General features: G+C 48.1%; 2 protein-coding genes across 6 annotated transcripts in view; both read right to left on the bottom strand.

The window, feature by feature from the left end:
- Nucleotides 1-1,838: 1,838 nt before the first annotated feature.
- LOC136429600 (transmembrane protein 53-like) lies at nt 1,839-4,522 on the bottom strand. Its single transcript, XM_066419444.1, has 3 exons — nt 4,316-4,522; nt 2,588-3,695; nt 1,839-2,524 (listed from the first exon to the last, which is right to left on the bottom strand). The coding sequence occupies exons 1-2, from the start codon at nt 4,374-4,376 to the stop codon at nt 2,599-2,601; spliced, it is 1,158 nt and encodes a 385-aa protein (XP_066275541.1). The 5' UTR covers nt 4,377-4,522; the 3' UTR covers nt 1,839-2,524; nt 2,588-2,598.
- A 623-nt stretch (nt 4,523-5,145) lies between these two features.
- Nucleotides 5,146-18,740, bottom strand: part of LOC136429601 (PHD finger protein 21A-like) — a 31,413-nt gene continuing 17,818 nt past the window's right edge. For 2 of the 5 annotated variants that reach the window (XM_066419445.1, XM_066419448.1), the window contains exons 10-16: nt 18,191-18,273; nt 17,365-17,425; nt 15,316-15,458; nt 14,162-14,308; nt 10,589-10,661; nt 8,592-8,695; nt 5,146-8,161 (exon numbers count right to left, since the gene is read on the bottom strand). In XM_066419445.1, coding sequence (XP_066275542.1) covers nt 8,063-8,161; nt 8,592-8,695; nt 10,589-10,661; nt 14,162-14,308; nt 15,316-15,458; nt 17,365-17,425; nt 18,191-18,273 — 710 coding nt within the window. In that variant the 3' untranslated portion in view covers nt 5,146-8,062. The remainder of the gene's footprint in view (nt 8,162-8,591; nt 8,696-10,588; nt 10,662-14,161; nt 14,309-15,315; nt 15,459-17,364; nt 17,426-18,190; nt 18,274-18,740) is intronic. The other 3 variants (XR_010754772.1, XM_066419447.1, XM_066419449.1) reach the window with 3 other exon arrangements.

The raw sequence follows: 18,740 nt of genomic DNA on the forward strand, positions 1-18,740 counted from the left end.
TTATGGCTGGTTTCTGACGTGATATTGGTCACTTTTGTCGGGCTTTCTACATTTTTTTGTCTCTCTACATATGACAAAGTACAAAACCCGACCAAAATGCCCAAAATCACGCCAGAAACCAGCCGGACCCACCCCTCTGCTTGGAGAGTAGCCGACAGCATACAGGACCCGTACAGCCGTGTCGTGGATACTCGTTGGCCCTTTTGATACTGCCGTACAACCGGGAGATTTATTTGTTTGAACCTTAGATCTGCTTTAATAGAGATTAGGTCCGCCACTCCGCAGCAGAATAAAGCCAACAAGACAGGACTCCGGGCGTCTCCAGCCGTGCGTGGGAAAATGTGCCTCATATACAACTTTTTACAAGCAAAGGAGAAACGAGCCGGAAACACAAACTAGTGCATGCCTTTGACCCCCCCCCCCCCAATTCGAGCGTGTTTGGCGGCGTTTCGCACGTTTTCTGGAGATTTCGCGCTTTTTTTCCAGGAGCCGCGTCATCTGATGAACGCAGCCAAGCACGCCAAAACCACCCCCGTCTGGCTGGGGACCATCTGCAGCCTGCTTTGGCACTAGAGTACAGACGTCGACGCTGCATATGAAAGGAAATGTTCTTCATATTACGTACAGTAAACGACTGAGACCACATTGTAAATAACAAGAGGGTTAACAGGTTCTATGTCTAAATGACAAAGACAGCAATGCAGTCACCGACCGGAAAGACAGCGGATACCGTCTGAAACGTCTGACTGTACATGTTGCAATGTGTTTTGGGCGAAACACCGTAATGCTCACATTATATTCATTCCTACAAACAGCGAACAGAAGCAACAAATAATAGTAATATCTGATAATGATTACATGTATAGATTGGATTTACATTTATTACTGTATGTTGGATTCCCCGGTCAACGCAGTGCAGGGGTTATTCCACCTGTCAGAGTTGGTGATTTATTTCCTGTTCCTGAGATACAACCATGGACGGGTCTAATCTCCGAGCAGATGTAGGGAAGGCTAAATCGTCCCGTTCTCCTGCAGAAGAGAGAGGCTGGGAAAACCAGGGACAAAACATAATGACTGAGCCTTCCTTACATCTGCTCGGCGATCAGGTGGGACCCGGGCGCAGCTGGGTACATTCTCTACAAAAGATAGCCTCCATAGCAGGCTCTGAACCGGCCTTTTTGGGGGCTAAATAATACACCTTTTGCAGCCAGCCCGTAACCATCAGCTAGCCACCCCTTAACCATTTTACCGGTACGGGGATGGCTGATAGTTACGGGCTGGCTGCAAAAGGTGTATTATTTAGCCCCCAAAAAGGCCGGTTCAGAGCCTGCTATGGAGGCTAACAAAAGAGCTGAAGGACCGTCCGACGTCTTGTGTGTCATTCCTCAGCTTTTTTCTACCCTGTGTGCATGTAAGTATACCCTAGCCTGTGTACATGTAAGTATACCCTACCCTGTGTGCATGTAAGTATACCCTAGCCTGTGTACATGTAAGTATACCCTAGCCTGTGTACATGTAAGTATACCCTACCCTGTGTACATGTAAGTATACCCTAGCCTGTGTACATGTAAGTATACCCTACCCTGTGTGCATGTAAGTATACCCTAGCCTGTGTACATGTAAGTATACCCTAGCCTGTGTACATGTAAGTATACCCTAGCCTGTGTACATGTAAGTATACCCTAGCCTGTGTGCATGTAAGTATACCCTAGCCTGTGTACATGTAAGTATACCCTAGCCTGTGTACATGTAAGTATACCCTAGCCTGTGTACATGTAAGTATACCCTACCCTGTGTACATGTAAGTATACCCTAGCCTGTGTACATGTAAGTATACCCTAGCCTGTGTACATGTAAGTATACCCTAGCCTGTGTGCATGTAAGTATACCCTACCCTGTGCACATGTAAGTATACCCTAGCCTGTGTGCATGTAAGTATACCCTACCCTGTGTACATGTAAGTATACCCTACCCTGTGTACATAAGTCAAGTCATGCATGTTTTGCATCCTGGGCCCCACCAAAGGTCAGGTCTGGTCAGCAGTGTCGAGTTAGGACGTCCCTTAGTGTTCGCAGGTAGATAAAAGTACCTCCGAGCTTAAGCTTGTCATTTTCCGTTTGGACAGAGACAAGGCAAATGAAGCACTGCACTCAATGTTTAACAGCGCCACATACAAAGAACAATAAGCTTGATAAGTTAAACGTAGTCCTATTGACTTTTTGGCTACATGGGCAGTGGACTGTTATCCACCGTGTCTATGCCACGATAACGGCCTCGCGAGTCAGCAGTGGCGAGTTAGGAGGTCCCAGGGGACGCGCAGGCAGAAGTCACAACTTGGCCTTCAGGAAGCCCCGAGTGCTCACAGGTACAAGTACGTCACAGTTTGGCCTTGAGTTCAGGAAGATCCAAGTGTCACAGGTACAAGTACGTCACAGTTTGGCCTTGAGTTCAGGAAGATCCAAGTGTCACAGGTACAAGTACGTCACAGTTTGGCCTTGAGTTCAGGAAGATCCAAGTGTCACAGGTACAAGTACGTGACTGTACGTCACAGTTTGGCCTTGAGTTCAGGAAGACCCAAGTGTCACAGGTACAAGTACGTCACAGTTTGGCCTTGGCCTTGACTGGTAACGAGTCAAGGAAGCCGCCGAGAGTCTGCAGATACTCGTCCCTGTGCACGACGATGTGCCCGGCGTGACGCGACTCCCGCCAGCTCCGGACCTGCAGCGCCACCCCCGCCTGCCGCCAGTACTGCACCAGCTCCCGCATGGCCTCGGCGCGCGACATCGGGTCGTTCTCGCAGTAGAAGAGCAGCGTGGGCGCGGCGACCTGCCCGCGGATGAAGGTGTCGATGGCCCGGTTGTAGGTGTCCACGGTGTAGGGCCGGGTCAGCCAGAAGTACGCCATGGCGGCAGACCTGACCAGCGCGCCCGGCAGCGGCGAGACCTCGGCGACTCCCGCCGCCATCATGTCCAGCCCGCCGTACACCACGCTGTCGTGCACCTGCCCGATGATGCGCGTGCGCACGCCGCCGTACCTGTCGGGGTGCGTCTGCATGTGGAGCAGGAGGATGGAGTACAGGTACGCTCCTACCGAGAAGGCGTGCACGATAAGGCGCCGCTCCGACGTCTCCTGCTGCAGGAAGGTCAGCAGGCCCTCCGTGAAGGTGACGGCGCGCGGCGGCCAGGCGAAGTGGGCCAGTCGGCCCCGGACCGTCAGCACGTCGTACCCGCGGGCCGTGTAGACGTCCCGGTACCGGTCCAGCCCGCGCGGCTTGGCGCCCAGCCAACCGAACAGCAGCACCAGCGGGCGCGACTCCCGCGGGAACACGGACCGAGCGTCGTCACACGTCCGCAGCTGCAGCAGCGGCGCCACGTCACGGGTGCTGTAGTTCAGGTCGCTCCTGGCAGGGGGCGCTGCCTGCACCAGCGGGCGCGACCCCCGCGGGAACACGGACCCAGCGTCGTCACACGTCCGCAGCTGCAGCAGCGGCGCCACGTCACGGGTGCTGTAGGTCAGATCACTCCTGGCAGGGGGCGCTGCCTGCACCAGCGGGCGCGACTCCCGCGGGAACACGGACCCAGCGTCGTCACACGTCCGCAGCTGCAGCAGCGGCGCCACGTCACGGGTGCTGTAGTTCAGATCACTCCTGGCAGGGGGCGCTGCCTGCGCGCTCATGGCAGGATGTGAGGTGAGCACTGAGAAGAGAATGGAACAAACTTGAGCACAGCTGGAAAAACACAGCTTTGCGTCGAATATTTTAGGGCTAGTGGTTAAGTATCCTGTTTCTACACCAAAAGTCCAGAGTCACTCCGCAGTGACGCTCACACCACACTCACCCATCCATCCACCCTCTCGGTGCTCAGTCCTACTATATTGTATTAAACTCACTCACCTACTCACTCACCTACTCACTCACCCATCCATCCACCCTCTCGGTGCTCAGTCCTACTACATTGTATTAAACTCACTCTCACTCACCCACCTACTCACCCACCCATCCACCCTCTCGGTGCTCAGTCCTACTACATTTGTATTAAACTCACTCTTACTCACTCACCCTTCCCTGTCTGCCCTCCCCCTCCCCTGTCTGCCCTCCCCTCTATGTTGTCAGGTTACTAAGGCAGCAATATAGTAGTAGCCTAACTTCTATCTGTAACGTTACGCCGGTATAACGTAACCGTCCTTCATTGTAACAAACCAAGTTGAACACTGCGTTCAGGGTGACCTTCACGCCGATTTCGCGCTGCCAAACTGAACATAAGTTACCGTTCAGACGACAATTCGGCACACGGCTGTGGAGTCCAGCGTTCCCTACCTGCAGACAGCCTGGGTAAAGTCCGCACACCGTACAAAATAAACTTCAGTCCGGCAGCCATTTTTAGGTGCACAAAGGTCAGCAACTGACCTTTCACCCATGACCTCAAAACAAACTCGTTCTCAGGGTACTGTGTGAGCTCAGTGAAAAAGGCATTAAATAAGCGTAGCTTACTGTATTAACGTTTCGATCCATTTTGGTGCATTTTCGAATCAAAACAGCTGAAACAGTGACTTATTAATTTTGCAAACCCTCCTTTACTGTCTGTCAATTGCGGATGTCGTGTATCACATTACATTTTGGTCATGACTGTCTATCACTTGTATATGTTTTCTTCCTTGTATTTTGATTTTTATGTATTTAATGTGAATGGACTCCAGGAAGAATAGTGTAAGATTTATAAAAATTGAACATTAATGGAGATCCGGATAAAACAAACAAACCTACTCTCTTAATTCATTGTCTGCCTGGGGAGAAATTATGTACCGAGTATCCGGAGTACTAGTAATATTTCTAACAGATGTAAGAGCAAAATAATTGCATAACTACACGTCACTGATTAACGATACTGTACGAAATAAGATCATGGAATTTCAGTTTTTGTTACTTCATGTTGTGGGCATGCTATCATTTTCATTTATGCGACACAAATAGCTGTTGTGCTCAGAAAGAAGTGATACAGTTCTGGGCTCCCTTAACAGTCATTTATGATGGACCTCAACCTGCATGCTTCCTGACTTCATTTTGAGAATATGACTTTATGTTTTGTTAACAATGCCAGAACAACGTTATGTTACATTTGTGACGAAACAACACAGCAAGTCAACATGGATGGTAAATATCAGGGTTCATTTATTGAGCAGGTCAGGAGGGCGGAGTCACGCTGTCAATCATCCAAAACAACCAATCAGCAGCTCCGCTCTGTAAGTACATCAAGCTCTGTCCTCAACATTGTCGAGACAACTTCCAAACTGCCAGGGATTTCCACTGGAGCGAGTCATGGACCGGGAAAGAAAGGAGGACACTTCAAGAAGGACAGAAAGAATGAGTGACACTTAAACTCAGGTAAAAGGAGGGAGATGAACTCAGGTAAATGCAGCCAGAGGCTGTTTCCACAACCTCCGAGCCGCAGAATACAGTGGATCATCATCATCAAAAGGAGGGACATCAGAATCCAGGGTCAAACTATCGTAGCATCTCATACAGTAGAATCTGTCCCGTTCCTTCCTGCATCAGAATTTGTGGCAGTAGAACAAAAATGACAGAGTGAATAAAACAGCACAGCGTTCATCAGAATGTTCCTTTTTAAGTACAGGAGGGGGGGGGGGGGTACATGAGGGAGATATGTCCTAATGTACATGTGCTCAGATGAGTTAGGAAGAGTCGTTTCCTGGCACACAGTGATGTAAATTGTCACCACCATGCACAGAAGAACAGGGAGTGACTGGGGAGCATTTACGAACCTTCCAGTCACTCAAGAAGAAACTATTTCGCTTTTATGGCTTCAAATTCAAAATTAAATTTTGGCTACTCCGCCCCAAAGGTAACATGAGGTCATTGTGAGTTTGCTCAATTTCAATAAATATGGCGTGAGCACAAGCCCTCTCAAGGGTAACCCGACTTCAATAGTTCAATACCTACTGTCTCTACTGCTAAAACAATTATCTCTCTAAACAACATAGGGACCGGCGTCTCTATACACAACATAGGGACCGGCGTCTCTCTACACAACATAGGGACCGGCGTCTCTATACACAACATAGGGACCGGCGTCTCTATACACCACATAGGGACCAGCGTCTCTCTTAACAACATAGGGACCGGTGTCTCTCTAAACATAGAAGCTGGCATCTCTTTCAACATAGGAGCCAGCAATTCTCTACACAACATAAGAGCCAGCATTCCCATCTCCCAGGCAGCGTTGTACGGCTGCATACACGAATGCCTTGTACCACCCCTGCAGTATGGCGGCAGACACTAATGCCTTGTACCACCCCTGCAGTATGGCGGCAGACACTAATGCCTTGTACCACCCCTGCAGTATGGCGGCAGACACTAATAACAATGCCTTGTACCACCCCTGCAGTATGGCGGCAGACACTAATAACAATGCCTTGTACCACCCCTGCAGTACGGCGGCAGACACTAATGCCTTGTACTACCCCTGCAGTACGGCTGCAGACACTAATGCTTTGTACCACCCCTGCAGTATGGCGGCAGACACTAATGCCTTGTACCACCCCTGCAGTATGGCGGCATACACTAATGCCTTGTACCACCCCTGCAGTATGGCGGCATACACTAATGCCTTGCACCACCCCTGCAGTATGGCGGCATACACTAATGCCTTGTACCACCCCTGCAGTACGGCTGCATACACTAATGCCTTGCACCACCCCTGCAGTATGGCGGCAGACACTAGTGCCTTGTACCACCCCTGCAGTACGGCTGCATACACTAATGCTTTGTACCACCCCTGCAGTATGGCGGCATACACTAATAACAATGCCTTGTACCACCCCTGCAGTATGGCGGCATACACTAATGCCTTGTACCACCCCTGCAGTATGGCGGCATACACTAATGCCTTGTACCACCCCTGCAGTATGGCGGCATACACTAATGCCTTGTACCACCCCTGCAGTACGGCTGCATACACTAATGCTTTGTACCACCCCTGCAGTATGGCGGCATACACTAATAATGCCTTGTACCACCCCTGCAGTATGGCAGCATACACTAATGCCTTGTACCACCCCTGGGGTGAGATTTGAACTTTGTTTCAGTGTTGTCCAAAGGGAAAGCTTTGCCAAATAAGGCGTGCTCATTGATATTGAAAGGCAAGACAATCAGCACATAGCGTATGTTTGACAGTCCTCTCTGCGCTCATCAGTATTGAGAAGCAAGACGCCCCCAAAAGGGCAAATCTCACCTCAGGCAAGCAGTGGTGTTACACAGCATTTGTGTCTGACGCTGTATAACACTGGCCTAGGAGAATGGCATTTCTCTACACAACATAGGGGCCGCATTTCTCTACACAACATAGGGGCCGCATTTCTCTACACAACATAGGGGCCGCATTTCTCTACACAACATAGGGGCCGGCAGTATCTACTATAATAACAATCTGATAACTCTGCACAGAGATCGGCGTACAAATGTGGACAGGTTACGTCGTTGGCCGCTGTACGAAATCCATTCATTACAAACAGGATAATTCATTATGAACACGTGTCTGAAGCCTCCCCTACAAAACGCCCCGCGCCGAAGCAGGCCGCTCTGGTCTGGCGCCGCAGAGAAATCACGGCTGGCGGCAATCCCGAAAATATCACTCTGTCTGCACTGCCAAAAATAAGGGGTCTGCCAATCAGAATGGGAGGATTCCAGCTCAACATTCCAATCAGCCAATCAGAATGGGAGGAATCCAACTGACCATTCCAATCAGCCAATCAGAATGGGAGGATTCCAACTGAACATTCCAATCAGCCAATCAGAATGGGAGGATTCCAACTGAACATTCCAATCAGCCAATCAGAATGGGAGGATTCCAACTGAACATTCCAATCAACCAATCAGAAGTGGAGGATACCAACTGACCATTCCAATCAGCCAATCAGCCACAGTTGGGGGAGGGGGGCAGCAGACAGAGTAATACATGTAGCCCCCCTCCCCCGATGCCTGACCAGAGCTGCCTGCTACAGCACCGGCATGGAGAATAAAAAAGCCCAGGTTTCCACGGCAGCAGCTTCATGTCTTGAAGAGTTTGAGGAAGTTCTTGAGTTTGTCGATGGTCGTCTGGACGTCTCGATGGACCTGCTGGAGCTCTCCCTTCGTCTGCATCTGGGTCTGAAATAAACAAACATGACGTGTGATGTGATTGGTCAGCTGTACAAGCCTTACTGTGATGTGATTGGTTAGCTGCACAAGCCTTACTGTGATGTGATTGGTCAGCTGCACAAGCCTTACTATGATGTGATTGGTCAGCTGCACAAGCCTTACTGTGATGTTATTGGTCAGCTGCTGACTTACCATGATGTTATTGGTCAGCTGCACAAGCCTTACTGTGATGTGATTGGTCAGCTGCTGACTTACCATGATGTGATTGGTCAGCTCCTGACTTACATTGATGTGATTGGTCAGCTGCTGGTTACCATGATGTTATTGGTCAGCTGCACAAACCTTACTGTGATGTGATTGGTCAGCTGCTGGTTACCATGATGTGATTGGTCAGCTGCACAAACCTTACTGTGATGTGATTGGTTAGCTGCTGACTTACCATGATGTTATTGGTCAGCTGCTTGGCCTTGGACTCCAGCTGCGATCGTTCCTTCTTCAGATCGTCGGAACGCTTCGCCAATTTCCGTTTTTCCTCCTCCTTAGCTGCAGGGGGACAAAACGGTGGAAAAAATAAACACATAGCAGAAATAAATCAAATATAGCAGAAATAAATTAAACATAGCAGAAATAAATTTAACATAGCAGAAATAAATTTAACACAGCAGAAATAAATCAAACATAGCAGAAATGAATAAGGGGGAAAAGACACATGGAAAACACAAACATGGCAGAAAACAGCCATAGGCAGATATATGGACATAAACATTGCAAAAATTAACACACAACTTATTTTTGTCTCTCTTTCATCTTTGTTTAATGCTTTACAGGACAGGTAAAAATAAGTCAATATTTTTCTCTGCATGAAACAGACTAAACAACTATCAGTGGTGACGGCTACATTTGTACTACCAGGTGCAAAAGATAACAGAGCCGGCTACAAACATGAGCAATAATCAATAATTATAGATACAGATTTATAGCAGGGATTGTTATAAAGATAAACCTCCTTGTGTTACAGTGCTGCTACATCACCATGGTGATGCCATGGCAACAGATATTCCCTATGTTAAGTACAAGATTGCGATGCCATGGCAACACTACTGCACAAGAAAGCTGGAGTACAGATTTTCTTACCAAACATCACTTCTGCATGGGACGCATTAAAAACAAAGAAAAATGCTGGTCAGAAAGGAACTGTAAAAGCCATGGTTATTACTGACAATAAAAACCAAGTTGAGCTGCTGGATAAAAACTGTTAGTTGGACCCAAGTCTGTTGTGGCCACTAAGGAGGCAGCAAAGAAACGTCACAACAAAAGCAACATCACAAGAACGTCACGCAAGATTATGGGATGGATTCTACAGCGGCAGGGGAGGGGGCAGTCATACTGTATGGAACAGCAGCTGGTGGGGTGGTGATACTAGATGGAACAGCAGGGCATACAAACTAGCTTGTTTTTCTAGATAAACACCAATAAACAACTTCCATTAAAAATTCCTTTCTGTATACATGGATCAGAATAGAAATCAACCGCTGGCAACAAAAGTTACGGTGCAATCGGCTAACTGGTGATTGTGAAGGCTTAGGTGTGAGTTAAACAACAGCATACTGCAGGATGGACGGCAGCACAACTATATAACATTAATACTGCAGGCACACTGCCCATGTATACAGAAAGTAAAGCTACATGAAGACTGCTTAAGGGTTACAAAACTCTTAGGAAGCAGTGAATGAAACAGACCAGCATGGCACAATATCCCATAGCAAAGTGAGAAACTTACAGCAGAATCATCCCAGACCAAAGTGAGGGACTTTCATCAAACATGACAATCTGTCCTCCAACTTGACAGACAGCGGGGGCCACAGAAAGTACAGTACTCGGGTTTTGGAATGTTGGACAAATATATGGCTTGGCTTTTGGACTGTCAGAAACATATATCGCTTCATTTTGGGCAGGTTAAGAAAAATATATCGCTTGGATTTGGAATGTTAGAAATATATATTGCTTTGTTTTGGAATGTTAGAAAAGAGTCAAACCAATGAAACTGAAAAGAAAGAAAGTGACTCAAAAGTAAGTTGTTGTTTTTTGCCAGGCAGAATCTAAACCAAACAATATTGTAAATAGTTGGACAGCTTTAGCAGGTAAAAATGGGAGATTCTATATCATCACTTTTACTGTATAATGATAAAAAATCAATAGACCTCGTCAAGTACTTTTTTCTGGCAGGTTTTGCCATGTGGATGTCAGGTGGCCACAGGCATCGTACGTCTGAGTTTGTTTGTTGTTTATTTGTTTGATGAGTCTGATTTCAGGGATGCTGGCGAGCAATGAAACTACTTGGTGTGGCCTCCCGATGTCTCGGGACACAGAATAGACGGCAAACGTCCCCAGGGAACCTGATATGGGGGCGGAGTGATACCGCGGAGGGCGACTCACCGTTCTTGAAGGCGATGTAGGAGTGGACGATGGCGAGCGTTCCCGGCCACGGCATGGTGTCCCCACACGGCGTCTGCAACAGAAACACAGCCGTCAGATAAACATACTCCCCTCCCCCCCCGGGGATGTCCACGGAGGCAGACTTACTCAGTTACTCTCTCACACTCGCTATATCATCTGCTGTTTCCCTTAGACGTGCTTGCACATAGATGAGCCACCAGATGCCTGTCTTTGGGCTGACACTGTGGAAAGACATAGGCTGTGGCGTCACCAAGCCTCCACACTGAACTGAGCAATTTGCCATACATGGTGTCTGTTACAATTGTGCAATAGTTTGATATTTGATAAACAGTATTCCTGGCCCAGACAGGCTCCCTCAGCCACCTGCAGTTCCCCTGTAGTCACCCTGGTGTCTACAAGCCTGGATTGGAAGCCACTCGGTGGAAGGAGAAGTGGGGAAACCCAAACTCACATAGACATCAAATGTAGAGAAGGGCCTTGAAGCCACTGGTAGCTCCTGGTACAGAGCAAAGAGGAAAACAACAGTGGGACAGGTGGAAAAGGACGGCCCGATGTGCCGCAAAGGCAGCAGAGGAACTAAGGTGCTGTTGTCTATGAAGTGTGCCGGAGAGGGAAGGGAAGACAAGACTGCACACAGGATCAGCCAGAGAACAGCTGTTACAGGATCAGCCAGAGAACAGCTGTTACAGGATCAGCCAGAGATCAGCTGTTACAGGATCAGCCAGAGAACAGCTGCTCCTGTTGGAAGGGAAGGAAGTCTGAGGAGGAAGGGGAGCCCTGAGGAGCCCTCACGAGGCCTTCTGTAAGAAAACTGCACCTGTAAGACGGGCTTTAAAGGAGAGTAAGTTTTCCTTGCAGACAAAGAAGTAGATCTCTAGAGTGAGAGAAAGTTGAGCTGTGATTCAGCTCCTTCGTCCCGACAGAAGCCGGCAGTTCAGCCTTTCCAAACCTGCAGCGACCAAAATAGCGTCCCTGTAACCATGACAATGCTCCACTTTTAGATGAGTCATCATGACCCTTAACCCCAGGTGAGGAAAACCTTGCAGTATCCAGCCAACTCCTGTACACTATCGCATGAGTTAAAAAATGAAGGGCATCAAATTGCAGAATGTCCTGGTTCAAGATTTCCCCTCCCAAAGTCGTATGCTAACAGTAGGGTTGTATAGGCAGTAGTAGTGGGCAACCTCAAGCCAACCAACCGTACACACTCACAGTAGGGTTGTATAGGCAGTAGTAGTGGGCATCCGCAAGCCAACCGTACACACTCACAGTAGGGTTGTATAGGCAGTAGTAGTGGGCATCCGCAAGCCAACCGTACACACTCACAGTAGGGTTGTATAGGCAGTAGTAGTGGGCATCCGCAAGCCAACCGTACACACTCACAGTAGGGTTGTGTAGGCAGTAGTAGTGGGCAACCTCAAGCCAACCAACCGTACACACTCACAGTAGGGTTGTATAGGCAGTAGCAGTGGGTAACCTCAAGCCAACCGTACACACTCACGCCGTATCTTCAGAAAAGACGCTATAGCAGCATAGTCCCCAGTCTAACAGTAGGGTTGTGTTCAGTCACAAAACAGAATTCACTTTGGTGTACAAATAAATATGTCTGCTGTGTTTTTCATTTCTGTTTGGGGTAAAATGTGATCTACACCGGGCCTACCGAGTCTACAATCATGTTTTTTAGTCTCAAAATGTTTGTGCAAATTGCAGGTGACTATTGCTGAGGTTGCTGACTATTGCTGACTGTTGCTGACTGTTGCTGACGATTGCTGACTGTTGCTGTTGTTTTGTTTCTTCTGGAGCGACATTTTGCGAGTCCTGAGAAGCTGGAAGTAACCGGAGATGAGGCGAGGGCTGGGAGGGGAGAGTGAAGAAATAAGGAGCAACGTTGTACGCTGCAAACAGAAACAGGAGAAACCTGAACAAACAGAAGGTGGCAACAAGGGATCCTTAAGGTCATGTAGATCAAACCCTGATTATGAAAGTTCACCTGTAAATAATATAACTGTAAGTCATTGTTCTGTTATAATTGATGTAAATTATGCCATCAATTCTTTCAATTTCTTTCAAATTATGGAATGTTCTGCATCATATCAGAGATTATAAAATGTAAAACTACCAAACCTTAACATAATTCAAGTTTACATTTTTACACATGATGACATCATAATGATTGTTGTGTTCACAACTTCATCCCATAACCAACGTTGGTGCTGCACTTCTGCAGAGCCCACTCCAGCCGGCGGAACTTTGGTGGGTTCTCATTTTGCAATGTTCTTTAGAAAGCAGCTTCCTGAACATTTTCAACTTCACTCCAACACTGACAAGAAAATCTGGATCTGACCTTTCTTTTCAAATAAGGCCACAATTTAATTTCTTGGTTAACCAATTTTTTAACCAATTGGTTAACCAAAAAAAAAAATCAGGTGAAAACTTGCACCTGACCCTGTTCACCCCCTGAAACTGTGTGCACCAAAGAACAGACATTCCTCTGAGATTCTGTTTTCCTGTTGATTTTCCAATCTAGCATTTTTTTAAATTCCGTTAACCAAGAAATTAAAATGGTGTGAAAAAAAACTAACCCATGGACCAAACTTGGGTATGGGATGAGAGAATTGACAATGACACAAAGTTGGTAAATATAGCCACACACAAACCAAAGCAACTAAACACACATGAAGACATAAAAACACTCATAAATTAAATGTTCCATGACTAGAATGCTTTGTGGACCAGCCAGCTTATTCTTGCCTGCAGCGGCAATGTTATTCATTCAAGCTTCAGCAAACAAATCTGGTGCTATATTCTAATATACCCACCTTTATCTTAACCCCCATATTACAATGGTGGGAATGGCCTTCAGCAGTGGGTTACCATACCCCCTTTACCGTACCCCGTACCCTGCCCCCGTACCGTACCCCCTGTACCCCCTTATTCCCCCCGGCCACACAGTACCTTGCACTGTGGACACATCCACATGCCGGTGGGAATGGCCTTTAGCGGTGGTACTACCCCGTGTACCGTACCCCCGTACCGTACCCCCGTACCGTACCCCCATACCGTACCGTACCCTGTACTACCCCTTATTCCCCCCGGCCACACAGTACCTTGCACTGTGGACACATCCACATGCCGGTAGGAATGGCCTTTAGCGGTGGTACTACCCGTACCCTACTCTATGTAGCACCCCTTACCATAGCCCGTGCTGTACCCCGTACCGTACCCCTGTACTACCCCTTATGTTCCCTGGCCACACAGTACCTTGCACTGTGGACACATCCACATGCCGGTGGGAATGGCCTTTAGCAGTGGGTCTGTCCCCTTTACCGTACCCCGTACCCTGCCCCCGTACCGTACCCCCTGTACCCCCTTATTCCCCCCGGCCACACAGTACCTTGCACTGTGGACACATCCACATGCCGGTAGGAATGGCCTTTAGCGGTGGTACTACCCGTACCCTACTCTATGTAGCACCCCTTACCATAGCCCGTGCTGTACCCCGTACCGTACCGTACCCTGTACTACCCCTTATTCCCCCTGGCCACACAGTACCTTGCACTGTGGACACATCCACATGCCGGTGGGAATGGCCTTTAGCGGTGGGTCTAAGCAGTTGAGGTGGTAGACCCGGTTACAAGTGTCACAACACAGGAGCTCGCCGCTCGTTTTACACACGCTGCAGAAATCGTCATGGGCGTCCTGGCAACACAATGCAGAACGCACGTTACCCGTGGTCATGGCAACAGTCGCTATGGTTACCTGACAGCAGCTACACTCCTGGAGGTGGTCCTTAAGAAATGAGCTTTATTTGCTCTCCCACCAGGAAGCGTGGTCAGCTTCCCGCCACCGCGGTAAGCACCACTGCAGAGGCTCAACCCTGACAGTTTTTATTCAAAGATTCTACTTTTTCGTTTTAAAAGGTGAGCTAAAATTCTAACATAGTTCGAAGGTGTGGTGCACACCTAGATTTGTCTTTAGTTCAACTGACTTGCAGTTCCTGTGCGGACTGCTAGATGGCACTGCTGAGGAGAAGTGCTTGTTATATTTATCTGAGATGACATCAGATACATCTTAGTCCATTTCTATGTCTGTGCCATAAGGTTCATGTTAAAATGACATGCCAAAAGGTACTTGTACTTGTTTGAAATGATTGTTATTTTATCATTATCATTCATTTCCAAAAACCTATTTTGAAAACACCATCTGTAACAGCAGAGAAATCAGAGCAGACAACAGTTGATGCTGGGAGGAAATGCTACCGTATTTAATAAGCATCAAAATGATGATAAAGAATAAAACAATAAAATCCAGTTGTGGAACTGTTTGGTGTACCTGTGCCCCCCTCCCCACCCTGCCTTGGTTTGCAGCTATAACAGGGTAGGGTCGCTAACATGCTGCCATTGCTACGTATACCCACTCTCCTAGTGCTAACAATAACATGCTGCCACAGATTACCACTCTTCCAGTGTGATTTACTTTGAAGATTACATCCCTGAAATATGCTCCTAGGATCCTACTTTAGCTTTTACAAGGTGAAAACCAACAGAGGGGTAACTTCAAGGTCGCCGCCCTGTATGACCTTGAGTGAAGGTCGGCTGTCTAGTGCCTGGCTGTCCACAAACCAGCCTGTCACACGTCGCCCACCCACACAGCCCAGCGGTTCAAACTGACGCTAAGAAAAGAAAGCGGCCGCCGCGACCTCTCACCTCCTGGCCGTTAGCGTCCGTGTTGATCAGGCGCGACTTGCCCTTCCCAGCATGCCCGTTCTCCCTGCCCTCCTCGTCCAGGGGGGTCCCCGGCCGGCTGTCGCTCGAGGTCGGCGAGTGGATGAACCGAGGGGGGCGGCCTACTGGGGGGTACAGAGGCAGGGGGGTTAGTTATACTGGGGGGTACAGAGGCAGGGGGGTTAGTTATACTGGGGGGTACAGAGGCAGGGGGTTAGTTATACTGGGGGGTACAGAGGCAGGGGGTTAGTTATACTGGGGGGTACAGAGGCAGGGGGGTTAGTTATACTGGGGGGTACAGAGGCAGGGGGGGTTAGTTATACTGGGGGGTACAGTGGCAGGGGGGTTAGTTATACTGGGGGGTACAGAGGCAGGGGGTTAGTTATACTAGGGGGTACAGAGGCAGGGGGTTAGTTATACTGGGGGGTACAGAGACAGGGGGGTTAGTTATACTGGGGGGTACAGAGACAGGGGGGTTAGTTATACTGGGGGGTACAGAGACAGGGGGGTTAGTTATACTGGGGGGTACAGAGACAGGGGGGTTAGTTATACTGGGGGGTACAGAGACAGGGGGGTTAGTTATACTGGGGGGTACAGAGACAGGGGGGTTAGTTATACTGGGGGGTACAGAGGCAGGGGGTTAGTTATACTAGGGGGTACAGAGGCAGGGGGGTTAGTTATACTGGGGGTACAGAGGCAGGGGGGTAGTTATACTGGGGGGTACAGAGGCAGGGGGGTACATGGGTTGAAGGATTTTAAGGGCAATACACTCTTGCAAATTGCATCAAAGATAAATTGAACTGAATATCCAACAACAACATTCAACAGTGGATAATGACCATGAAGAATATTCCACAGGAGACCAGCAGAAACCATCAGAAGTTCCTCATTGGGAACAACTGACGGCAAATCCTACCTCCCCCTGGTGTTATACAGGAGGATATAACGGGATGAGAACAGGACAGGGATGGGGTAAGAACAGGATAACAATACAGGAGTGGGACGATAACAGGATGAGGACAGGACAGTAAAACGTACCTCTCCTCCTGGTGTTGGATCCATTGTGTTGGACAGGAGTAGAATATAACGGGATAACAATAGTACAGGGGGAACAACATAACAGGATGAGGACAGGACAGTAAGACCTACCTCTCCTCCTGGTGTTGGGGGCCGTCGTGTTGGACAGGAGTAGGAATATAACGGGATAACAATAGTACAGGGGGAACAACATAACAGGATGAGGACAGGACAGTAACACCTACGGGTCGGTCGTGTTGGACAGGAGTAGAATATAACGGGATAACAATAGTACAGGGGGAACAACATAACAGGATGAGGACAGGACAGTAAGACCTACCTCTCCTCCTGGTGTTGGGGCCCGTCGTGTTGGACAGGAGTAGAATATAACGGGATAACAATAGTACAGGGGGAACAACATAACAGGATGAGGACAGGACAGTAAGACCTACCTCTCCTCCTGGTGTTGGGGCCCGTTGTGTTGGACAGGAGTAGAATATAACGGGATGACAGTAGTACAGGGGGAACAACATAACAGGATGAGGACAGGACAGTAAAACGTACCTCTCCTTCTGGTGTTGGGGCCCGTTGTGTTGGACGGGAGTAGGAATATAACGGGATAACAATAGTACAGGGGGAACAACATAACAGGATGGGGACAGGACAGTAAGACCTACCTCTCCTCCTGGTGTTGGGGCCATCGTGCTGGACAGGAGTAGAATATAACGGGATAACAATAGTACAGGGGGAACAACATAACAGGATGAGGACAGGACAGTAAAACGTACCTCTCCTTCTGGTGTTGGGGCCCGTTGTGTTGGACGGGAGTAGGAATATAACGGGATAACAATAGTACAGGGGGAACAACATAACAGGATGAGGACAGGACAGTAAGACCTACCTCTCCTCCTGGTGTTGGGGCCTGTTGTGTTGGACAGGAGTAGGAATATAACGGGATAACAATAGTACAGGGGAAACAACATAACAGGATGAGGACAGGACAGTAAAACGTACCTCGCCTCCTGGTGTTGGGGCCCGTCGTGTTGGACAGGTAGTTCAGCGCACTGCGCTTCCTCTGAAACACGAAATAGGGATCATAAGAAACTGGCTAAGAGCAGTCAGCCATGAAGAGCTCTGGACTCACTCACTCACTCACTCACTCACTCACTCACTCACTCACTCACTCACTCACTCACTCACTCACTCACTCTCTCCCATAGCATCGAAGAATACCAGTCACTGAGCAAGCAGGGTCCTGACTTTTCTGCACAGTGCCCCCTGGGGACTTACAAGGAAACTGCACCATGTACATGTACCCTTTAACATCACACCCAACTCACAATCCACCGTCATTAGTTGCTAGGGGTAACTTTCCACTGTAAGGGTGAGTATCAGGTTACCCTGGGGAGTTGTTACATCTTCCAAAAGGTGACAGTTAGACAAACTTGTATATAGCTTTTGTAAAGTGTTTGTAGAGTTTTTTCATAGTGTTTATTTAGTATTAGAAGTGTTTTACCTCTGGTTCAAAGATGGCACCGTAGCAGTATTGTGGGTGGAGTTGGGTTAGAGTTAGCGGTAGTGTTGGTAAAGTGTTTGTATATAGAGTTAGTATATAGTGTTTTACCTCTGGTTCAAAGATGGCACCGTAGCAGTATTGTGGGTGGAGTTGGGTTAGTGTTAGCGGTAGTGTTGGTAAAGTGTTTGTATATAGAGTTAGTATAAAGTGTTTTGCCTCGGGTTCAAAGATGGCACCGTAGCAGTATTGTGGATGGAGTTGGGTTAGAGTTAGTGGTAGTGTTGGTAAAGTGTTTGTATATAGAGTTAGTATAAAGTGTTTTACCTCTGGTTCAAAGATGGCACCGTAGCAGTATTGTGGGTTGGCTGTGCTTCTCCTTTTCCTCTCATGGCGCTTGTTTTGGATTTCTGGAACAGAGTTTCACAAATAAACATCAAAACAACAGGGTCACAAAAAAACATCAAAACTGGGTCACAAATAAACGGAACACTGACAAGAGTCACACATGAACAGGCTCACTATGAATATGTAGAGCTACAATACAAGAGCCCAAGCTCTATTTGATAGTGGTGGTATAGTGTATGAATATGTAGAGCTACAATACAAGAGCCCAAGCTCTATTTGATAGTGGTGGTATAGTGTGTGAATATGCAGAGCTGCAATACAAGAGCCCAAGCTCTATTTGATAGTGGTGGTATAGTGTGTGAATATGCAGAGCTGCAATACAAGAGCCCAAGCTCTATTTGATAGTGGTGGTATAGTGTGTGAATATGCAGAGCTGCAATACAAGAGCCCAAGCTCTATTTGATAGTGGTGGTATAGTGTGTGAATATGCAGAGCTGCAATACAAGAGCCCAAGCTCTATTTGATAGTG

Source organism: Branchiostoma lanceolatum, chromosome 3, assembly GCF_035083965.1.
Source record: "Branchiostoma lanceolatum isolate klBraLanc5 chromosome 3, klBraLanc5.hap2, whole genome shotgun sequence".
Lineage (NCBI taxonomy): Eukaryota > Metazoa > Chordata > Leptocardii > Amphioxiformes > Branchiostomatidae > Branchiostoma > Branchiostoma lanceolatum.